The sequence below is a fragment of the Leptidea sinapis genome, chromosome Z, assembly GCF_905404315.1.
Source record: "Leptidea sinapis chromosome Z, ilLepSina1.1, whole genome shotgun sequence".
Classification (NCBI taxonomy): Eukaryota; Metazoa; Arthropoda; class Insecta; order Lepidoptera; family Pieridae; genus Leptidea; species Leptidea sinapis.
The window spans coordinates 3,484,202-3,509,810 of NC_066312.1; the positions used below are offsets into that span (position 1 = coordinate 3,484,202).

A 25,609-nucleotide genomic window follows, 5' to 3' on the forward strand; every position below is an offset into this window, starting at 1 on the left:
TTTACTAGTGAAATATGGGCTGATTTGAGCCAATACCTTGCTGTATGATTACCCCCAATTACCGCGTATTCGGTAAACGCGGTAATTGGCGGTTATTAGTGATAAACGCCTGGGGGCATTCTGGGGGTTAAACTGGGCAAGTTTCATTTTACCACATCCACGAAATTCTCAAAAGTATTAGTATTCTCGATAGAAGATACAATTTTCTTCCGGCACTGGTCGGCGATTTCAAGTTTCTTGTCTTCTCTTCTCACGAGCTCTACCTTTTCTTAATATAATATTATGGTAATTCCAGTAATAAAAATTAAATATTTTTAATGACGATTTAAAAGCGCTTCGTTTAAGCCTATTTGAATAAAATTTATTTAATTCTGAATTTGTACAATAACGACCTATACGATATAAGTAGTGATCGTCTTGATAAAACTCTCGGAAAGAAAAACTAACAAATCTATATTCTAAATATCCCTTTCACAATATTTCTATCTTATGTTTACATTTTGTGTTCCGTAAATGATTCGATATTGTTTAATAAAGGACACAGGAGTACCGCAACATATATCAGACATGTATTGTTCATGAACGAGCACCCGCCGATATTTTGTTATGTGACAGAAAACTCGACGACACTTCCCTCGCCTAATATCGGAGTAATGGGTATCGAAATCTCGGATTGCCAATTCCGAGGTTATCTGGAAGGCATAGACAAATTGGCTTCGATTGTACAGCACGGTAATCCGTGCTGTATTAAGACGCCCAGCTCGCGATGCGATTCGCCAGTGCGATTTTCAAGTATTAACTTGAAGCCAGCCCACATTCAAACACTCTACAAAGCACAGGTACGGCCATATATGAAGTATGCCTGTCATCTCTGGTCTGGCGCAACCCGTATCAGCTAGATCCATTTGACAACATGCAACGCGGAGCTGTTTGAATCGTTGGGGATCCAGTGCTCTGCAAATGGCTAGATAGTGTCGCTTCGTTGTGTGTCTTCTACCGCATCTATCACGGGGAGTGTTCCAAACAGCTGCTTGACATGATTCCTGCCGCTGAATTCCATCTTCGCATACCATAAGTTGGGTTATCATTACTTACGGATCTGTTGCGTTCCTTCATAGTGCGATTTTCAAGGAATATTTATCAATGTACAATCAAACTGTGGAGTGAGCTTCTTTCTGCATTTGCAAGAGAAAGTGGCGACGGTGATAACTTAATATCAGGTAGGCTACTTTATCCTCCTAGTCCATAAAAAAGATATATTCCTATTGTATTTTTTTTGACATGAGATTAAATTAATACACGGGGATTATATGAAAGAAATTTAATACAACTAGAAACCTCTTTCGGAACGAGACAAGTATTGTTTGCGAATACACCCGTCACCTGTTGTATTGAGCCGACAGACTGACAGCACAGTGTGTCAGCGACGGCTTCATTATCATATTAATTAAATTATTGGAAATTTATTTGTAGTGTTAAATTAAACATGTTGTGTTATTGTAGGATACAATATCTAAGTTATTATTGTTTGTTTTATTTGCTATGTAAATTGTACACGTCTAAAAATTTAGGTTACGCTTGTTTCTTTTAAGTTGATATGTACCTATTTATCTTTGTATAAACCTGTACCTTATAATTTATTTGGCTACTTTTGAATAAATTAAAAAAGTTGCAGTTGCAAAGAAAATAACAAATTAGTTATTGTTTCGATTATTTTGTCAAAATGAGTGAACAAAAAGAAGAAATTCGATACATTTTAAATTATATTACAAAAAGTGAAATAATGTCACACAAGTCGCGATACACAATTGTGTCGTTTATAAACTTAAAAAATTGTCATTTTTTGAGGCTCTTTCACGCCTAACGATAGTATCGACATGAAACTACCACCATTCGATGCGAATTTTATCCTAGAATGTTTATGGATACTTATTTTTCGAATTCTAAACTTCCTTCCTTTTAAAATTCGCCAAGCGAATCGGTCGGGAACGGCTAGTAATATTATATATTTGACATTTACACAGAGTATGGAAAGAAACACGTACAAAAGTTTAATAATAATATAAACCTGAGTTCTACTTACAAAATTAACAATGCAAGTATCTCAGTAATTAAAAATTGAAACTTAATTTGTAATAAGATAAATAATTTGTAGTCATAGTATTGTAACTATAGTTATAAGATTTGTTTTGTTTGCTTAATAAATACTTATAAATTTTTATTGTTTTATGATTAGGAATATCAATAAGTGTGCTGTTGTTAAGTTTCCAATAAATAAATAAAAAGGTGCGCTTTAAGATAAATATAAAAGGGAAAAGTTTATTGTTTTCTTTATATAAGCTCCCTTTACAATTTAATTTTTCAGGAATAAAAATAATATTGCGTTGCCCATTACTACACTCCACAGTCAAAATATGTTCACAACCAAACCAATTTAAAAGAATGTCATAAAATCTCTGCAACACAACCTACTCTTAAAATTATTAGATAATAAGTTTAAAACCGTAAGACCTTGTAACAAAATACATGGCCCAATTCGGTTCGTATGATGCAGGTGTAAATGGCGTATCAAACTAATTTCGTGGATTTTTGCTAATCAGTTTTCAAGCATTTAATGATTCAATTGAAATTAGTAAGTCTTAAGTAATTTTTCCTATTTATTTTCATTTTAATACGTATTACAACTAGCTTTTGACCTTCATATTATTATTCATTCTGAGTGCTGTACACTAATAACCTTCCAAGCCTAAAACTCGGTATAGGTGCTGCTTGTATTCAGAATTAACTACACTAGTGAAAGTTCTGCATTGAAACATGTGAAATAAACTTTCTGTAGTATTCGTTAAATATTAGAGTTGTACAATGTGACACATTATTGGCTTCCTCAACAGAACTTCTATATATATCCCTGAAAAGCAGTTTATTAAAATAATGACTTAATAATTGTTTTCTTAAGTCTTAGCGTGGATAATATGTCTACGACAAGATCTTAGATTAATTAGCAATGACTGCTCATGCATCTTGCTCGTTTAAGGATGAGTTGTCGTTACTCAATATTGCCATGGCAACCTCTCGCAATGAGTTGCTCTAGATTCCAATAAATACAAATGATAAAATATTAAACACAATTCAGCTCTTGCATTCTGAGTTTTATTATATAGGTACTTAAACTCTTGAAATGGTTATAAAATGTTATTCCAGGTCTGTAAGCAAATAATATCAATCTTTGTAGACTTCGCATTCTTATTGATGTTACGGATATTACAAGTTATATGTGCGCGCGGTGTTTTGTGCTTAAGGTAGGCTAGGTGCGCTTGACAAGAGGTACAGTCAGCTACAAAAGAGAATTGTTTCTCTATTTTGGATTTGTTCATATTATTATGATTTGTGAGCATGTTATTATACGAATCCACTATAAGGCATAAAAAAGGCATTTATTTTCTCAAAATTGATTCCTTTAGAATTCTTTTTGATGTCATTTATAATATACTAGATGCTACTACCGCTTCGGAAACAAATGGCGCTCTAAGAGAGAAGAAGCGGCGCATGTAACTCTCCCCAGCATTCTTTTATGAGCTTTTTTTAATAAAAATATACAATATTGTACCGTCATTGCTATTGCTGCATGAATTCTTCTTTTTTTACTTGTTCATAAGTATTGCGCTACATTATTACATTAATTTGATTTTCATTCATTTATTATTTCTGATGCATCTATTGATTGACAATATGCGATACTATATAATTTCATAAAATATCTCACACCTTCATGAATACTGTCATCTTACTTAATAATGTTATCAACCTTATAACAGACATTGTTTTCTTAATTTATTTTAATCGGTTTGATTAAAGAAAGTCTGTCTGTCTGTCAAAAATTGCTGTATTAAAATTTTTGGATTTAGTTTTCAGAAACCCTGTCTATTCATTGACTTTATTAGAACTATGTCCTGGTCCAAATTCTTCCACTGACATTCAGTTTCACTTGGAGTTGTCTACTTCCAACTTTTTGCTCGTTATTTTTAATTATATTTTATTACTTTTTGTTGCTGATTGTACCCATACAATAAAGCAATGAGAACACGTCGTGTTGACTAGACATCGGCTACCAGGTTGGTGCCACACAAATTTTAGGTTCATATTTACCTGTGATGTTTACAAGAAGTATCCATTTGGATATATTATCAAAATTTTTAGGAATTTATTTATTAGACTCCCGTCTTTTACCGTCGAGACAAGTTTTTGATGATGCTTTCACTGGAATTTTTGGCATTTCATTGGAATGGTTTTTAACTATCACTTCAATTTACATTTACTATTCTCCGGTGGGAGGCTTCCGGAAGCAAGGAAGCCGACTAGATGGGCAGTTGTGTCGTTTCGATTAAGTGTTTCGGTTTTTAAAACGTTAGGGCACCGTAGCTAGTGGTCTTTTGACACCTAACATTTTATCAGGCCGCATCATTTACCATCACGTGAACCTCTTTCTCATCTTGCCAACTCATAAAAAAACAAACTCATAAAAAAAATACCAGTATAATTGTAAGAGAATTTTTTAAACTAAACTACTTTTACATTTTAGGTGCTTATATTTTAGGTGAAACAAAAATAACGACATGAAATTGGTTTTCTGGCATGTCGCAGTACATCATTCATATGCACATACAATTCCGATTTTTAATGGATAAGATAAAATACAAAAATTTTACCTATTATCTTAGTAAAATACTAACTAAGTATATAACATTATAAATAAGTTGTTTGGAAATTGGAACCGTAATGAATCCTTGACAGAATATCGGCTGTATTAATAATATTGGATGTTCGATTCAACTTGCACGACAATCTCATTCGAATTGTCTTCTTAATTAATACGCCAACAGCTTCAATTATCTAGAGCCTACAGACATCAGGTAACACTATGATTATTCAATTCAGGTCAACCATGATTATACTACCAAAATCAGAACTGCAGACAATTAGTTCGGTGTTATTATGTGTTGCATATATAGTTATATATACCTACGCTATGGTAATTGTCTCTTTGATGAAATAGGAACTAAACTATTTTGTAAAACGCAATTTAATCTATATAAGAACAACATTTTGTGATGCCAGCGTCAATGATGTAAACCGGAAGGCTTTTGTTGTTTTTGATAAAGTGGCTGTTTCCGAGCCGTAAGGAGCCCGTCCTGATGTATTTGTTATGGTATGTGGGTTTGACATGGGAAAAGGCGTTGGTGTAGGACGTGACTTGCGTCGGCTCTCTGGCTTGCCGAAGACAGCAAACGTCACAAGTATGTCGTTTGGTGTTGAGACACAATTTGGCCTAGGGTTATTAGCTATGGGGTCCAGAAACCCTACCATCTCAATAAAGCTATTGGAAACCAAAGCGCAGACCGTTTGTCCCTGAACAGCAGCCCAGCTTTCCAACACGCAATGATGTCTGTAGGTACTGTAGGCACTTCCATCTGATGATACCTTTCAAACGATTTCATAGTACTATTTGTGTGATATCAGTATCACGTATTCATGAGACCGAATTAAAATAATATGCACATTATAATAGATCTTTTATATTATTTTCCTCAAATGTGACTATTTAAAAGCACATGTTTTCCACAATAGACAAAATATTGACTTTGGCATAATGTTTTTCATGTGTTAATCCATTTGAATAGTTTTCAGTATTACAATGTTGACTGTTTAATTTTATACGTAATAATGTATCCCTACTCTGTGGCTTATTCAACTAATTTGTTGTATCATTTTGTATTATACATATTATAGAAGTTTTTAGTATGCGTCATCTATTACTTATAAGAATGTTTAAGTTTGACCGTTTATAGATTTTGTTTTTATGACTGATACATCTTAATCACTGGGGTGTCTATCAATTTCAAAAACAACAACTTATTTTGATGAATACTTTAAGCTAACTTAGTTTAATTATTGACATTAACTTAAACAGTTTTCTCATTATTTTTTATAAAGCGTTACACGAAGTATAACTTACTCGGTGTAACTTTCAAGGAGGAATACGCCTGAGTTTCTAGCACTCGTAGTTCTCAGGGCCGAGGCATGTATTTTTGAATGGGTCCAAAACCGGCCAAAACTAAGCATTAGCAACCAAAATTTAGCATAAGCAAGATCTCATTTAAGAAGATCGTAATTAGACATTAGTCAATTAGTTCCAAAACTATTAGTTTTGTCTTGGAATCCTTCTACCAATTATATCGCCCTTTACCAAATCTGAAACCAAATCAATTCAATTTTGATTCGATTTATTTATTATTGAAGTTATACTTCTTTTGGCGCGATGGAGATAAATTATGAGAGTGAATTTTTACGATGCGCGCGCACACCGTCACCTGAATTCTACAGCGTGAAGTTAGTTCTAGGTGGCATGAAAATCGATAACAATGTTCAAGTTGTATATTCTAGTATTTTTATATTTAGAACACGTGTTTCGTAACATAACAATTAAACAGTGTGAATAAATAAATATTATTTTGGTGTTTTTATTAAATTAATTTCATACACGACGGTGATAGTATTTACTAATAATTTATTAGTGTATCTGTATATTGAACATTAGTGATAAAACTGATTTGAATAAACTGTTTTGAGTGCGTTTATAGATTTGCGGTTAATTGTCGGTATGTTTAATTTATTTACATCGTTAATTAAAAATTATTACATTATTATCTAAAAAATATTTTTTTTTCGTTTTGTTTTATTTCTGGTATATTAACAAATTTTATGTATAAATAAAAAAATATATAATTTTCATAATTTTAAGTGTTTCAACTATCTTTGATCTTAACTATTTGTTAAAATTTGATTTATTTTTCCATACGCCAAAGAAGTATAACACCTAACACGTGTACATAAGTACACACACTCTTTTTTTTAGACTGCAGATGTTACAATTATTACAAGTTATTTGTGAGCCGATAAACGTAAATGAACAATAAACCTTACTCCAAGCTTATTATATACTCTACTTCTCTCGACCTCCTCCAAGTGTAGTAAATACTAATCATCACTGCACAGTGGACCAATACAAAGACACACCAGCAATTTGCTTTAATTGGCAATATACTCGTATTGTGTAAAATAAACGTTTTTAAAGAATAGAGCAGAATTTTTAATGGCTAGAGAACGAAAGAGTTCTCTAATCTCTCTCTCTAAACTCTCCTAATATTGAATGACTTCCACAGTTGAAAGCAACTGTAGCCAAACCCATAACACTTACTGACAAGCCACGACTAAAGATTCCATCCAGGTCTTGGAGCTCGTCATATTGTAAATAGGAATAATTCACTAACGTATTGCAATGGGGTGTCTAACTATTGTTCACATAAAATACCAACAAATGGAATGATTAAAAGTTCTTGTCTTTCAAACCACCAGTAAGCTATTCTCTAAGCTCTCATTTTTTACAATTAGGCTCCTAAATGTTACACTCATTGTCTTTTCTATTTGCAGCGCGTATCACCGCCTCAGGGCGGTGGACTGGAACTCCTTTCGGGGGAGTGTCCGGGATACCTTCATGAAGCTCATCCGGACACGTGACCCCGTACAAGTAGAGATTCAGGAACTACCAACGTTGGGGAGAAGTCGTTTTTCTGTAAGTATTACAGTTTTATTTTAATAACTCTTGTCGTATTAACATCTGCAGGCAGTGCTCAGTTTGGTATATTTAAAAGTATGCATGGACTGACGTCACTATGACGTTACTAAGATGGCGGCCTGTCCCTATCGCAATACCACACGGGATTTATACTTAAATTATTATTTTTAGGAGAAATAGGGGGGTCACAAATCCATCCAATCAGGGATAAAGTGCTCTGGAAACGGTTAGATCACCTGGCGTTGCATAGAGCTTTATTGTATGTCTTCTACCGCATTTATCACGGGGAGTATTCCGAAGAGCTGTTTGTCTTGATTCTTGCTCCCGAATTCTATCTTCGCACGTGGCTCTTGTGGCGTTCCTCCACAGTGCGGGTTTCAAGGAACTTTCTTCCACATACAACATATCTTTATAATTAGCTTCCTTGTGCTCAGGTTGTGAATAGGTTTCCAGAACGATACGGCGTGGGTTCCGTTAAAACATGCACGTATACCTTAGAAACAGGCCGGCAACGCTCCTGTGATTATGTTATGTTATATGAGAATGTCGGCGGCGGTGAAGATTTAGCATCAATTTTTCCTCCTTTTCCATAAAAGGAAATCAGTTTTCAATACCGGTTTTGTAACTGTTACTATTGAAGTGTAACATACTTCCAGAATTTTACATTGTTTACGAATGACCTCAATGAATGGTAGCATCTTCTTTTTAATTCCTCTGATAGCAACTGTGGATGTGCTATTTAATTAATGATCCTCTTTTCTAAAAACCTAAGTTCTTCAAATATGGAGACGAAATTATAAAGTATTGAGATAACCTTCATAATATCCAGAGATAAAATTACAGGTAATGGGAATAAACGAGTATTATTGTACCAAAAATGTATGCGGGATTTAAACAGCAGCTTAATTTTAGTCTGTGGGAAATTTCTTTGCACAGAATGTCAGCTAGATAGTTACCAGTAAGCGGCGACTGTCAGTAATGCTCACGCATTATTGTGTGTCAGTTTGAAATTACTGAAACGCCGTTCAGAATCTAGGATTCAAACAAGAATCGTGATTGGCAGGGCTTTGTTGTTATTACAATATGCAGAGAATATCATTTAGCATCAAGTTAACGTCTAGCTCGTCTCGTCATGTTGTGTCAAAAAAAATCGCGGTTTTTGAGACTACTTCTCCAACCCTCTTAACCCAATGGGTGATGCCACTTCTTCTCTCTTGTGGCGTTAAGAGGCGTAGGCTAAAATCTCACTTCATCAATAAATTTTGGTGCCAATAAAACATGTTTAGGTATACCAAAAGTGAGGAAAGTCACAAAAAATGACAATAAATCACTTTTTAGGAATAACTTTAGGTCAAAAACCTGTATTTGGTATGAGCTAGAATTGCAATACAAATAATAATAAATAATATATTCGTCAACATGGAATTTTAAATTCAATCTAATCAAAATGTATGCAATTTTTGTTTGCAAATTTCTTACGCCAGTGAGCCCTTATTGAAAACATTTTGAAGCTAATTGCTTCTCTCGCGTCTTACAGCACTTGCCTGTCAATTTCACATATATTTTCCATTTACCTCTCCAGCTTCCAAGCATGTTTTCCTTTCTATAGTGAAAATGTCGACGAAGACTCTTTTTTAATGAGTGATCCAGTCCATTTTAAGTTTTTTGTTTAAATTTTAAGAGGTGTTGTAGAAAACTATTTCTTTAGCATTATGATATAATGTAAGATAAGTACTTTTCTTTACTTAGTATTTTGCGTATTTTTTTCGAGATGTTAGGTTAAGTTTAATGTTAGACTACAGATATTCTATTATTAAAATATCATAAACAGGCAGTTTTCGTATAAAAACATGATTGACTGATTGATTATAGTTTGGGTAAGGATTCCCGTTGAGTTTTGTTTATATTTGGGTGTAGTGCGTCACACAAGGTTACGTCGGATGATGTTATGTTGCGTTAGGTAATTAAGTTAAGATAAGATCAGGATAGGTAAGTTAGTAAAGTTGTGTTTAATTGATATAGTGGACGTTGCGTTGACGTTCCCAGAAACTCCGTGAGCGAAGAAATAGCATATATAGAGCGAGTTCTTTTGGATACATTTTAGTAAAGACAGTAAAAGGAGCATATAATAGAAATGCAATAGAAATTTGTAAGATTTGGGGGTCACAGAAGATCAGCATTGGAATACACATGCTGAGTGGCTCCGTTTTTAAACACCACTCGGTTTATATTTTTAAGTTGCTTCATTTTGATATTTGTGTGTGTGTCCAAAGTAAATGTTGCTTTCTTTCAAATACTTATGTAGGAATCCAGAACTCATTATTTCCGGCAAGGTGAAGAAGTAATTGAAAATATTGATATTATTAATGATAATGAAACTGTTCCACTGTATGATCCGTCTGAATGACTGAATACTAATTAAATGTATTAGAAACAACTCATTAATTATACACAATTAAAAAAAAAGGACTTTAAGGAAGCTATTAGAAACAAGAGATATAATATGCACTAAGAAGTAAAAAAATAATTGCGTATTTTTGTACAAACTTATTAATCTAATTAATGTGTAAACATTATTCTGTTACAGTCTGAAGGGCGCTGTAGGTAGTGAAATTACTGGGTAAATGATACTTAACATTTTATGTCTCAAGGTGACGAGTGCAATTGTAGTGTTGTTAAGAATTTTTCGATTTCTCTAGAATCCTGAACGGCACTGCGTTGTAATGTGTAGGGCGTATCAATTACTATCAGCTGAACGTCCTGCTAGTCGCGTCCTTTACTGCCTTAAAAAAAAATATTAATTAATCTAATCCGAGTTACAATACATTTTAGAATCGGTGTCCTTCCGTTGCAGAATATTACTGAGCAATTTCGAACGATCTTTTTGAATCCATTTTAAAGCCGTTAAATTATAATTATTAAAAATTTGTTTCAATTGTTTTTTCTGACGGAGGTATCGCGTTACGTAACGAAGTGGTTTTTTTCTAATACCTAGGTATCTAATAACTTAATTTTATTTTTCAAGTGGCAGTTTTTACCCTGTTCATTTCGTTTTGGGAAAGGAATACTTTTTTATATTTTTAACTCATTAACAAAACAAAATGTTAATCGTTATTATGTTTTATAATAGGTATTTTGTTTCTGGTAATAGTTAAAGAACACGTTCGATTCGAGCGGGCTGTGACCATTAAAAGAGGATTGCTTGGAAACAATTATTTCGTGATAATGAATTATAATTCAAATTAAAATGGTACGTTTTGTGTTTATTAATATGATCCTGGCACTAAATTGATTTAAATTCGTAATTTATTATTTATATCAATGAAAATGCAAGAATTGTTGTTTTTAAATATAATCATTTTACATCAAAGTACGTCATTACAAATGCTTTTATTGCGCATCTTTTTTAATTATACCCGATGGTAAGTAATTACAACGGCCGGATAACTTTTGCAATAGGACAGAATTCATATGAGCTTCGCTGCAATTTTTCTTATACATCCCTTTGACAGATTCATAGCACACTATTTTATTTGGACAGAAGTCTGTCGGATTCATCAGTATTTTCATTTTAATATACTTAATGGAACTGTTTGATTCATTGTTACTTTTGGCACAGAGTAGGGATGGATACTTCTATTGGGATTTCATAATGCCATCAATTAAAATTCTCGTGTCCATGGTGTTAAACTTTGAACTCCTCCGAAACGGCTTGACAGATTCTCATGAAATATTGATTGCATATTGGGTAGGTCTGAGAATCGGACGACATCTATTTTTCATCCCCCTAAATGTCAAAATGGTCCACACGATTTTTTTATTTTTTTGACATCATCAACAAACTTTTGTATCGCGATTTTAATATCGGCAATACAACGTTTGCTGGGTCAGCTAGTTAATTTATAAACTAATCATGAAATGCCTCTAGAGAGATAGCATGTACATGGATTTGCAAATAATAAAATTAAATTGAAAAATTACTGAAATCCAGCGAATTAACCGCGTTCATTTAAGGAATTAATCCTTGAACATGGAAATGTGACTGGATCACGTGACAGCAATTCAGTTAGTTCATTGTCATGAATTGCCCGGGATATGAAGACTTAATCCGCTTACTATGAAGTTGCCCTTTTATGCTCGTCGACGATAGAATGTAATGTTGATCTTATAAACGACTAACAATGACTTATGAGATATCATTCATCGTCCGATTCTCTACGAATTTTCTCATACAAATCAGCTCTGAATAAAGAATTAACAAAACGACGGCAAATTAAAACGCATCAAATATAAGTCTGGTAACACACGAAGGAATTCGTACAATCGTTCAAGATATAGTACTATGTACTCTTAAATACTTCTGTAACAGAAGTGTAACTGCATGCCCACCATCACTAGCTTTCTTGATGATAAACCTCTCTACATCTTGAATGAAAGTTAAAAAAAAATAACGTTCTCGTAAGGACTTGCATTTTAAAATTTCGTCATCGGTTTTCAATTTGTTCGAATACTTGACGATTGTAAAGAGCAGCCAGTGAAAAACGGTAAACAAATACTAATCAAAAGGTCGATTAAGATTATTTGAATTTATGTCTTATAACAAGAGATTTATCAGTATGCTCTACGTGTAGCCATAAATTTTAACAACGGACGAGTAAAAAAGAAGGACTCCGTGTCACCTTACATAACAATGAAGCATCAAAACAAGCCGGTAAACAAGTAAATACATAGCCCCACGCACACACTTACACTAATACAAGGCGATCGGCCGCCATTATGAGATTTGCCAGATCAGTTTGCGTCGCAATAATATATTTTAAAAATGCCGTTGTGCGTTGTAAAAAAGTTTACTAACGATACTAGATACATATATGATTACTTAAGGGAGAAAAAATTGTGTAACTAGTATCCCCCGTAACCGCACACACACTAGCATAAAGGTGCTTCACTTGCTTATATCACGGCGCGGAGTCCTTCTTTTTTTAAGCGTCCGTGTTTTTATTTGTAATTTGTGCTTGTATTAATAAAGGTATTCTTTTGCAGCGATGCCTGACAACTTCGGATTTAACATCTCTGGGTGTGGGCTCCTGTGTCGGTACCGGCATGTATCTGGTTACCGGCATGGTAGTTCGGAGGGTTGCTGGTCCAGGCACTGCTCTTAGCTACATCATAGCGGCGGTTGCTAGCCTATTTTCAGGTAAGAACCTAGGTATATAACCAGGTAAAGTTAAGTTAAAAACCGATTCCTTCTTCTTAGTCGTATTATCAGTAGTGGGGGTCATGACTCGGTTTCAATCCGTCGCCTCGCGAAGTACGGGGAAAAACCCCGAATTTATTAATATAAAACACAAATTTAATGTCATAATTTATTTTATTTTAGTTCCTTGGATAATAAAATAATAAATATGATTTGCTTTATTAATTTGGAAGACTTTATTTTTTATGACAGATTTCGTCATTTCACTCCTGTCGTGTCAATGAAAATTTCACGAATTGTTTCGTGTCGTTTTCGGTCGTTATTTCTTTCCATACCGCTCGATTTTCTGCTTTTCTTAGAGCGATGATTACTTAAAGAGTTTTGGCGCTTCAGTGTTATTGAAGCGTTATACATGGTTGATATAATAATAATATATATCGTTAAACTTTTAATACAATAAGAGAGACCAATCAGCCTCTACATTCCAACTCCACTTCACAGTTGTTGAGCTCTATTAAGTCGAGCAGACTATTACCGAGATTGCCGTATACAATTGTAGGCTTGATCAGCGACTGGTATAAGTCACGTTTGACTCGTTATTCCGGTCATTAAATCAGCAGATCACATCGACTACTTACTAAGTATTTCTTTTTTTCAATTCAGTTAGAAGCTAATAATCCCTGTTCCAAAACGCGAGGGAAATATAGTTAGGGTTGTCTTGCATTATTACGAACATTCTTATTGTTTCAGGTGTATGCTACGCTGAATTCGGCGTTCGTCTGCCGAATACTACTGGATCAGCCTATACATATGCCTACGTAACTCTTGGTGAATTTATTGCCTTCAATCTTGGATGGAATATGGTGTTGGAATATCTGGTGAGTACAAATCTGGTGAGAACATCTCATCACCTCCCGCTAGCGGATTGACAGAACTGTTTATTATATGGCTAAGTTCTTGGATAAGTATTGTGTGCGTGTAAATGCCCAGTAGCAGCAACCTATATATTATGTCTATTAACTATATATTATATATTATATCTTTGAGTATACTTGTCAAAGAAACGTCTTGATAGTTCTTTAAAATATGGAGTGATAGTAGGCAGCTCAAATTTAGGTGGAGATCTACTTTCTGGACATACCATTAAGGCACCAGTGATTAGCGCAGGTGGCGTGTATGAGCGTGGGCGATCACAACGACACGAGCGTCGATATGCTTACCAAATAGGTATAGGCTCCTAGGCACTTAGTTGGGATCATTTTGCGTACCAGTAACTCAAACCAACCCAGCTCCTCCCAGAACTTCAGGACACTCCTGGTGTGTTCCCTGACGTCTCAGAGCGACCTCGTATTTACTAAGGTTTTTGCCTGTTGGTTGGCCGCACATTCAAGGATAACATGAGTGACCGTTTCGCCTACAGTCAGACATCCGCTGCACTTGACTGTCCGCTACGCCGATTGTGAAAAGGTGCCTATTAAGTGATATGTGACCCGTTAGGGTGTTCACCATGATTTGGATATCATGTTTCTAGAAGACTTTCGTCTTTAGACTGATAGGTCAAGGTGTTCAGCTTGGGCGATAGCGCAGGTATCGCTTCTTTCAACTGTCTACGTCTTGAAGCATTTATCCATGGAATGTTGTGTAGGTTGCTGGTGAGACAACGTATCTAAGAACGCATTTGGCTGAAGAGCAGTGGCAGGAGCGGCAATATGCCAGCCACTTGGCTCACTAATTGCAAGTTCATCCACTGCATCATTCCTCAACGAAGTTATTTCCCTTTACCCATTTCAGACTTTTCCAGTTGTTATAATTATTTTGAAAGATGAATGTTTTAGGCATCCTATCGCAGCGTGTCATTGGAACCGCTGTAGGTTGCAATCTCTGTCCTGGGCCACCAAGCTATCGCTCCGTAGGAGATAATTGTCTTATGACTGCTGTACATACCCATCTACTTATCTTTGGAGCAAGACCTTCTTTTCAGTCTTCTGCACTGATAAAAGATGATAAAACATTTTTTCAGCTTGTGTTCAATTTGCTTATTCTTCCCATCTATTTATTCATTTGTAAGGCTTAACTCAGTATTAACAGTTTTGGTAACGTTAGATTACTAAGCTTTTGTTGGTGAAAAGTATTAACTCCGTCTGTTTGCTAAACGATGCTAAAGTAGCGTTAGGCGTCACTAGTTCGTAAAGCTTACATGTTAAGCCGTCGTGTCCGACCTTATCAAGTGCTTTCCCGACGTCAAAAAACATGGCTGCCATGTGAACAAAATACTGATGTTATTTTAGTATATAATCATGATCGGTGCACTTGTTGAGGGTACGCGGGATGGAAACTACTATTCTTTTGGTATTAGATGGTACTGTTCGCGGTAATAATACCTGTGTTGATTGAGATGCGCGATTATTAATAATTCATATAGTTTACCAAGGGAGTTTAATTTTAATTTTTTACTAGATTTATAAATGACGATTACACTGACCTCCTTACATTACTCGAGACAAACGCTATCCGAGATATAAAACACATTAAAAATTGTGACCATTACAGTTGGAGGTAAGATTTTAGTACACTGTTATTGAATGCGTCGGGTACCGGGGCCTTTTGGACTGAAGCTCCTTAATGAGTATTTCAACTCTAAATATCAGATCAATCAGATTTATTTTTATATATTAAATAAAAAATACGTCTACCATTCCTTTATTTATGCGAAAAAATAATAATAAACATGACACATAACATCTTATCTAAAAGAGATGAGTTGCTGAGTTGCCTTTTTTGTGTACAGATTGGTACGAGCTCCTGCGCTAGAGCCTTGAGCGCATGTTTCGACTCTCTCTGCAATGGCGTTATCTCTGAGTACTTCGGATCGAAATTGGGAACGATTTTTGGTAAGTGAAACGATTTGCAACAATTCAATTATTTTTCATAAATACAGTTATACAGTGGAAATAGGAATCAAACTTTGTCTTTTAAAATTGTTCTATTGGTGTGGTCACCATTTAAAGAAGATCAATACTTTTTATTTCTGAACAAACGTATATTTATTGCTTCTTTTAGCAATTAAGCAAGAAAATCAGGTGAAACTAAAAAAACACATTCAATGTGAGATAGTCATAGACACGTACTTAGTGAAGCTTTAACCTTTGAGGTTTTGATGAGTTATAGAGAGAAAAAGCATTAATTAGTAGTATTAGCAAGTAGTAACTTATTTGTTTTGTTACACACACAATACGTAAGCAAATATATGAATCAATTTCATAACTTCTTTCAAAGGTTAAGGGTTATTGGTGACAATAAGACCTAAAATTAACATATTAGAGTTAGACGATGACAGTAAAAACAAACATCCCTATATCAAAATATGCAGTCAAAGCTAAGAGGCAAATGATAATACTATTATTGAAATGCCTGTTGAATTACGGCCGTTTTCAATAACCTATCTATCCTTAGTTTAACTAAATAGAGGTAGACAAATCTATGATTTTACCCTTACTTACATTTCAATAACCTATCGACATAAAGCATTGGGCTCTCGGCCGTTCACAATATACTATCTACAGATAGAGATAAATTACTTCAACTGTCAGTAAATAGCTGTCAATAATCTGAATCTGTCCCAACATACCCGATAAGTCATTCTTATCGCCTTATATTGGGACGCGTGAATTGCAATTTCCATACAAACTTCTATCGATGGTAAATTATACGTCGTCGTATATACAGAGAGCGTGTACGGATAAGGTGAGTTACCGTCAATAAGTTTATTGGGACAGAAAAGTCGACGATAGTAATGATTTTTATCTCAAGTAAGAGATAGACTGAATATTGGGAACGGCCGTTAAACTATGTTGAACATAACTATAGACAGATAAGATCTTGTCATTAAACAGTGACAGCATGGTATCCGTAACTAGAGATACGTAGTTGAAAACGGCCGTTTAACGGTGCTAACATAGTAATGATATCGGAACCTACTGAACTTACCATTGAATTATTTTTGGTGAATTTTTTTACTGTCAATAAATTATTGCGAGAACTGATAATGGAGATCAAAAGAAAATTAAAATCATCAATTAAAAAACATACACATAGACATAACACTAAAATTGTCATTGCTTTTGAAGAAGTCAAATAGTAATTCCACCTTTTATAAAGAAGAGAGAAGAAGTAACTCAACCCGCGCAAAAGAGAAAAATAATTTTGATATTATACAAAGACACGGAAGAAACATAGAAAATTTTAGAAGAAGCATAACTATATTTCTGACTCATGTTAGGCACTAAATTTTTTTGGTGATTTGAAAGAAGAAGAATAGTGAACATTATAGAGGTTTTTTAATATGTCATACCTACTAAGGCACTGATATTTAATAACAATTAAACTAGTTAGGTAAGTTTATGCTTTTTATATTTTGGATTGATTGAGTGACAGCCCCAATTAATTCCAATTAACCCCTGTTTGCACCTGTTTGCACCTGTTAACCCGGTCGGGGGTTAATTGGAATCCACAAGGGTTTTCGTTGAATTTTTCATTTATGACAATAAGAACATAGATACATATTGTTTAGATGTCAGTCTTAGTTCTACTTCATTCATTATTAACATTTAATAAAATTACACAGCAGACGGTAATCACTGGTTGGCTCTGCACAGGGTTTCCTAGTGAGCCATCAAGAGGAATTTAATTCATTAAAGGTGCCTCTTTGTTTCTGTTTTTGAGACTGACACTATAAATTTATATAAGCACTGAAAATGTAATTATATTTAATAATAAATAAATTAAATGAAATGATAAAATTGCCCATCTGAATCTACTTATTACCTAAAAGAGCTTACCACACATTTCGAGTATAATATGTATCTGGACATACCCTATCCTTTACGAAAGAAGGTTTAAATTCCAATTGAAAATTAAGATTGGACCAATTTACCAATTTACATTTTCATATAGTTTAGGGCCACTGTCCTAAAACAACATTGTACTTAAACAGTATCCATGATAAAATTATACAAGCATCTATAATTAAAAAAACTAACCTCAAAAATGATTTCCTAGACTTCTGTATAAATTATTATTTGACATAAAAAATATAGTGTTAAAGATTTTTTTAAACGTAAACGTTTTTTCGCTGATTTAAGTTAGGCGAAAAGAAGAGACTACTATTTCATACCAGTGGGAGGCTCCTTTGCACAGGATGCTGGCTAGATTATGGGTACTACGACGGTGCCTATTTCTGCCGTGAGCAGTAATGTGTAAGCATGACTGTGTTTCGGTCTAAAGGGCGCCGTAGTTAGTGAAATTACTGGGCAAATGAGACTTAACATGGCTTATGTCTCAAGGTGACGAGCGCAATTGTAGTGCCACTCAGAGTTTTTGGGTTTCTCAAGAATCCTGAGTGGCACTGCATTGTAATGGGCAGGGCATATCAATAACCATCAGCTGAACGTCCTGCTCGTCTCTTCGTTACTGTCATAAAAAAAACTTTATATTAGCATTAGAATGGATACTGTATTTGACGCAGTAAACAAATTTCATTTCATTTCATAATAGGCATTTACCTACATAGTTGTTTTTGCGTAGGAATGAAATAGTTTAAAATATTTGGTAGGGATTCCCTTATTTATTTGTATGTATAGTTCTGTACCTTTAGTCATAATAAATATGTGTTAATTAAACTCATGAGTATGCTGAGATTTACAATCAGTCGCATCCAGTGTCCCTGTGGATTTTCACACTTCACTAAACTTTCATATTATCGAGTTACCGTCGCTCTATAGTATGTAAATCACGTCGAAGCAATAAACACGGTTGAAAGGGCTCAAATAGGAAAGCATTATTTCGCTTGAAACGTTGTAAACCTATTTTCGTATTACTGTGGCGACTTGGATTAAACTTATGTACGAAGCAATATTGCAACTTATTGTTAACCATTAGGTATAGTAGCTGCTGTGTGAACTTACATGATATTTTAGTGATGTAGACATGCACAATGGTGATATCTAAAACCGGCGACTGTGCCAGTGTTCGTTTTATAGCACAATTATATTTTTTAATTTTTTTTTTATGAAAATAAGGGACGAGACGTTGATCGTCTTTCGACGTTCAGCTGATGGTAACTTATATGCCCTGCTCATTACAATGCAGTGCCGCTCAGGATTACTGAAAAACCCAAAAGTTCTGAGCGGCCCTACAATTGCGCTCGTCACCTTGAGACGTAAGATGTTAAGTCTCATTTGCCTCGTAATTTCACTAGCTATGGTTTTTGATGATTTTCTTTTGTTAATTGTTTTTTTTTTTTAGAATTTTGTTTACTATTTTGTTTTATGGTGAAGAGCTCAAGTTCACTTTATAAATCAACTCGCGCGGGTCGCGGTGATTACATACTATCAAGAGTAGTATTCGTTTGTCCTACTCTTCTATAAAAAATAGTTTAATAATTGTAACTGAAAAAAAGGGGCTGTTATATAATTTTTTACAAACAGTTCTTTCATGTACCTATACGTACGCGTTTACGTGCGTAGATCAAAAATACAGTCAGCAAAAGCAGATAATTAAACTATTGTCTGTTTTTGCTATTGAAATTTTAGCCTGTTTACGTTTTTTATCTTCTTTGACAACTAACGACTCTTGCTTATAACTTTTTGTTTTCACTTGGGTCACAATTACATTATCATTAAGATTATTTAAATATATAATTTTTCTTCTGTTTACGATATTTCCTGTAAAGTACCTATATATATAATTATAAACGTTGAATAAATTTACGAATACTATTTACGAATGATGTGTCCATATATAGAAAGAACTTCAATGACGGCAAGCCTTAGTTTTGATTCAAGTCTTAACGTCATTTTACTAATTTGTTTTAATGTACATTAATTACTCTTTTGATTTACTCGAGTAAGACATTGACTATTTGACGTTTGAGTATTTTTTGTTGCATTACTATGCATATATTGTAATTGGAATGATTTGTAAAACGATGAAGCTCTAAATGTTGATTTAAAAGAGTGGCAATGAGTTTCTTGCTATTTCTTCTCATTATCTGAACCCTTTACGAAGTAGCGGTAAATTCAATAAAAAAAGGTATTTTTGACATTCATAAGTGCCATTTCCGTGACCTACATGAATAAAGTGATTTTGATTTGATTCGATTTGATTTGGTTTGATAATCGTACTACACTGCTGTAACTATATGTAAGGCTCTTTATGCCAACACACGGTTGCATGTAAGTATTAAGTACACAAGAGTTCACACGTCGTGCTGTGAACGTGATGTAGTCTTGTTAATCTACGACAGCGGGGATCTGTCACGGCCGGCATTATTTAAATGCTGTTCGACATAATATTATACAATATTTGTACTCCCGGGTGGGGATACCCACTTCTACAAGGATTTTTTTTTAGTAATTATTCCATTTTTATCCAATTATGATCTAAATTTACAGTTTTCTATTAAAAAAGTAATACTAAAATAAATTAAACTATTATCTTACTATGCAATAAAAATGAAACTGCGAAATTATAAATAATAAACCGCATAAAGGTCGCAATCTGCAGGTGAGGTGCCCAAGAAGCTGGCAACGTTGCCTCTTTGAATTGCCAAACATATTTTTTAGCAAAAGTTCGTGCCAGACCTCGGGTCACCTGTCAAATTTACAATTCGCCTGAACAACTCATTTATAGGTGTTCGGGCCGACAGACGTAATGATCCCAAAGTCTTCACTCCAAATGAAAGAAATATGTACCAATCACCAAGTGTCGCATATTTTCTCCCCTTAAGCTTTTTAGCCGCTTAAGCCGCTGCTCCTGCCGCCTTTCAGGTGCTTTCAAGGGACGGTGTAAATATTGTGTCTCCACACGTCCCACACCAGCGGCCTCCCACGATTCCAAGGAATCAATGTCATACCATCAGGCCTCCTGCCATCGTCACGTACAAAATACGGTTCGGCTTTAAAATAGCCAGGACGTTGACGGTAACAAAGGCCCGACGGGTAACGTCATGGCGAGAGAGACGGCCTGCGATGCGGCGGCAAGATAGGCCGTGGTGACCGAGTCTATCTACTCTGCCTACACAAGAGCAAATAATATGGGGTCCGTTATAGAGTTTCCACTTTTATTATAATAATAACTGACACAATACAATGTAGGCAGCGTTACCCCTTAGAATTCACAATAATTAATGCCTGCCCGAACTAAGCGTTCTGGCTTATATAGGGCACGACCGTCTACCGTGATGATGCTTCCAACTATTAGTTGGAACTGCTGTAGTGCCAACTAACATACACGAATCAAGTTAACTAAAGATCTAAATATTATATGCTATTATAGTTATTTCTAATCATTTTGATAATTAAATTAAATAGGATTTAAATATTATTATGGTCTGGCGCACCCCAGTATCAGCTCGATCCATTTGACCGCGTGCAACACAGAGCAGCTCGAATTGTCGGGGACCCAGTGCTCTGTGAACGGCTGGATCACTTGGCGTTAGGTAGAGACGTCGCTTCATTGTGTGTCTTCTACCGCATTTATTACGGGGAGTGTTCCGAAGAACTGTTTAACCCGATTCCTGCCGCCGAATTCCACCTTCGCACGACACGCCACAAGTTAGAATATCACCCATCCATCTGGATGTGTGGCGGTCCTCCACAGTGCGGTTTTCAAGGAGCTTTCTTCCACGTACTACATAGCTGTGGAATGAGCTTCCTTGTGCGGTGTTTCCGGGACGATACGACATGGGTACCTTCAAAAAAAGCGCGTACACCTTCCTTAAAGGCTGGCAACGCTCCTGTGATTCCTCTGGTGTTGCAAGAGATTGTGGACGGCGGTGATCACTTAACAACAGGTGACCCGTACGCTCTTTTGTCATCCTATTCCATAAAAAAAATATTAGAAGTAGTTAAATAAATGTAATTATTAATTGGGTTTCTTATGGCAGTTCATTACGGTGTCTTCATTGTTAATTTATTTTTTTATTTATTTTTAATTTAAATATTTGTCAACAGGCAAGCCTCCTGACATCGTGGCATTCATAATAACTATTCTGATGACGTCGTTGCTTGTGGGCGGTGTGAAGAAGTCCCTGTTCTTCAACAACATCCTGAACATTATAAACCTGAGCGCTTGGGTATTCATTGTGACCGCAGGACTTTTCTACGCCAAGTGGGATAACTGGGAAACTCATGATGGATTCTTACCATACGGATGGAGTGGAGTAAGTATACCTTTGATTTGGATAGATGATATCAATACAATAAAATATAATACAATACAAATTGTGCCTCGTCGGCCGTTTTTTTGGGGATTTTAATATTGATAATATTCTATTCAATGTTATTAGTTTAAATATACATTGCTCACTTATATACAATAACCACAACATCAAATCTTTAGACTTTAGAACTGGACATTCTTACGATGATTATGATACTTCTATAGCTCATCATAATATGTAAAGTTTTTCAAAACGACGTAGAAAAATTGACATCACTATTTTATATAAATTCAATAGTAACTTGGTCGATGCCCTTTCAATATAATATAACTTACCAGTGGGAGGCTTCTTTACACATTATGCCGGCTAGATTATGGGTACCACAACGGGCCCTATTTCTGCCGTGAAGCAGTAATGTGTAAACTTTACAGTGTTTCGGTCTGAAGGGCGCCGTAGCTAGTGAAATTACTGGGCAAATTAGCCTTAGCATCTTATGTCTCAAGGTGACGAGCGCAATTGTAGTGCCGCTCAGAACTTTTGGGTTTTTCAAGAATCCTGAGTGGCACTGCATTGTAATGGGCAGGGCGTATCAATAACCATTAGCAGAACATCCTGCTTGTCTCATCACTTATTTTCATAAAAAAAAAACAGAATAAAATAACTTTGAGAATCCCTCGTAGTCGTGAACGAATTTGTCGTAAAATCCCTTGTTCTCTACTTTTAAACGTAGAACTTGTTATGGCAATAACAGTTTTTTTAAACAAATAATGATAAATTTAAAAAAAAAACTCTTTTGTATCTGATTAGTTCAATAAGATTAACATCATTGTATTAACACTTTGATATACATTTAAGTTGATTTTTCGTGCTAAATCACCTATTAAGTATGTTAAATTCATTTAAACTATGTAACTGCGCCTTTAATATAAATAAGTTATATTTAATATAGGAAACTAAAGGTTTATGTGTACTTAGTCTGTAATGTATTTTCTTTTTATTAAAAAACTGTTTGTTTCTTACTCAATAAAAAAAAATAGAATTATCCTAAATGTATTATTGCGAAAACAAATAAAAAATACAAAATCTTTCATTTCGCACTTTATATGTACACATTAACATTTTATGCTGACCCCCACACTAGGCATTGCCTGTTTCGTAGGGGAAATAGTAAAATTAACGGAAATTATATAATAGTGGCTAGTGACAACAAGCTGATTATTATGTAACTTAAAACTTAACTAAACAAATAAATAATTAAAGTAAAAGTCATAGAACCTTTGAAGCGATATCCATACTGTTGAAATCATTCATTTGCGTGACAGCCGACATACTTACACCCATAAAATTAGGTAACGATATTCATATTGTTGAAATCATACTTTTGGGCGGCGGCTGTCTAAAAAATGAACCCAAATTCGTTCTCTGCACTCCGAGAATCTAGGATATGATATAATATATTGGAGCAGAAAAGTTAAGTTATAATAAATGAATTCTATAAAGACATATTTTCGTTTTGTAGGTGTTTACCGGGGCGGCTACTTGCTTCTACGCGTTTATCGGTTTCGACATCATAGCCACGACTGGAGAAGAAGCCACCAACCCGAAACGATCGATTCCTCTAGCGATCGTCTCCAGTCTTGCCATCGTCCTCGTGGCCTATGTCAGCTGCTCGTTGATGCTGACGCTTATCGGTAAGTCGCTATTATTTTCTTTATTTTTAAGGCAAAGTACACATGCTATATTTATAATCTACAAACTATTCCTATGGGAGAACGTGGCATAGAATAAGCAATCTACTTCAGATGTAGTGGATGGTAGTGGGCTGGACACATTAGCCGCAGACCTGACAACTGCTGGGGTAGACGTTTTCTTAAGTGAAGACCGTGGCTCGACGTGAACAGCCGAAGATCGGGTTCAGGAGGTCTATTACCAAAAATGACATCCGAAGTTTCGGTCCGAAACGAAAGAACGACGAACTTCAAATTAAATCCTATTACGAGAGTACTTCGGGTCCGAATCGTGCGGACGGATATCGTTTCGGTACCATAGATATAAGTTAATTTGGGAATAAGGTAAACGAAAGACAAAATGTCTAATCGCGAACTTCGTTTCGATCTTCGTATCCGAAACACTTTCGTAACTGGAAAATGTACGATCCGTCAACCGAAACTTCGTATTTAGATTTTCGTAATAGGGCTCTAGTGGCGTGCATTGGAAGACTTGGTTTATTTTCTAGAATTATTGACATTATATTATATACATTGACAATATTATGATCTTAGCCGTAACGCATCACAAACCTATGTAGGTAATAATAGTACAGATGCATTGCTAATTTGTCATAAAATTGGTTTGGTGACAGTACGAGGTAGCCAGTCTGCAAACATAAGCATCAAAATTTAAAAATTCACTTGCTGATAATTAGGATGTATCTGTAGGGAGGACAAAAGCCGTTACAGGATACAGCTTTTCGACGCATAAAAAAAGTTCTGTTCTGTGAGTTATTAAAATCTATGTAACTCTTAACTTTCGATAAATAATTTAGAGTCCGCTAAGCTGTTCTGAAAGTAGAATCACCAATAAGAATACATAGCCATAGATAAAAAAATATTTTAAATTGAGGTATTAATTATTAACTAAATTCTTCAAATTGGTTGTAATAAAAAAGTTTGCCATAGTTATAAAATTATGTTCCAAACTAATCTATGTTAATGTATTTAAATAAAAAAAGTGTTATGGAGAGGCAAATACATTTTTTGTGAAACGCCTGTACAGAAGAAAGGTTATTTTTAAGAAGGTATGTACTGCAACCACATAAATGCATAACAAACGGCGAATATATACTGGCTTTAAGATTTTAATGAAAAATATCTATAAATCAAAAGGATTAAAGATAATTTAAAATGAATAGAAACAATTTTCTTTAAATAATAATCTAATATATTACAGTACTATCCGGCAAACATTGCTTCCCATAAGTACCCTGCGCCCGCTAATCTCCCTTGCTTCCCTGAATTATTTATTTTGCGAATATTGAGATATTTCTGAGTTAAAAAATAGAAGTTCCTGATAAATAATCAACTTATTATATACTTCCTTCCAAGCCTTCTCCGAAACCCGCTGCATCTAATGGTACAAGTATTATTCTGATCGGTTCAGTAGTTTTTGCAGTATAACCGAACAAAAAACCGGATCTTCATAATATATTATTATACGAGTACATTACATACCTACATATACACATATTAGGGAGGGAAGTAGGACATTTCAAACTGCATTTTACATCTACTGGCGTTATTCAGCATTCCGTATATCAGGACCGTTTATATTAAAAATACTTTGAACTGAAGAGTGTGTGAGATATATGGATACTGAACTTTGCCACTTAGATCTTTTCTCGTACTCATTAAAAAATTAAAAATATTAGTTGTACCTTTTCTTATTGCTTTATAGCTTGAAATTGTATGAAACTGTAGGACTTATATCATGTTAAGTTATCTATAAGTACATATAAATAAAATTGGAGTGTCTGTTTGTAATATTGAAATAACCGTTTTTT

At 34.7% G+C, this 25,609-nt stretch overlaps 1 protein-coding gene across 1 annotated transcript in view; it reads left to right on the forward strand.

The window, feature by feature from the left end:
• The window catches only part of LOC126978826 (probable cationic amino acid transporter), a 120,139-nt gene that overhangs the window by 43,151 nt on the left and 51,379 nt on the right, over nucleotides 1–25,609 (forward strand). The window contains exons 2-7 of the mRNA XM_050827915.1: nucleotides 7,489–7,630; nucleotides 12,677–12,830; nucleotides 13,581–13,708; nucleotides 15,619–15,721; nucleotides 21,842–22,050; nucleotides 23,570–23,741. Coding sequence (XP_050683872.1) covers nucleotides 7,489–7,630; nucleotides 12,677–12,830; nucleotides 13,581–13,708; nucleotides 15,619–15,721; nucleotides 21,842–22,050; nucleotides 23,570–23,741 — 908 coding nt within the window. The remainder of the gene's footprint in view (nucleotides 1–7,488; nucleotides 7,631–12,676; nucleotides 12,831–13,580; nucleotides 13,709–15,618; nucleotides 15,722–21,841; nucleotides 22,051–23,569; nucleotides 23,742–25,609) is intronic.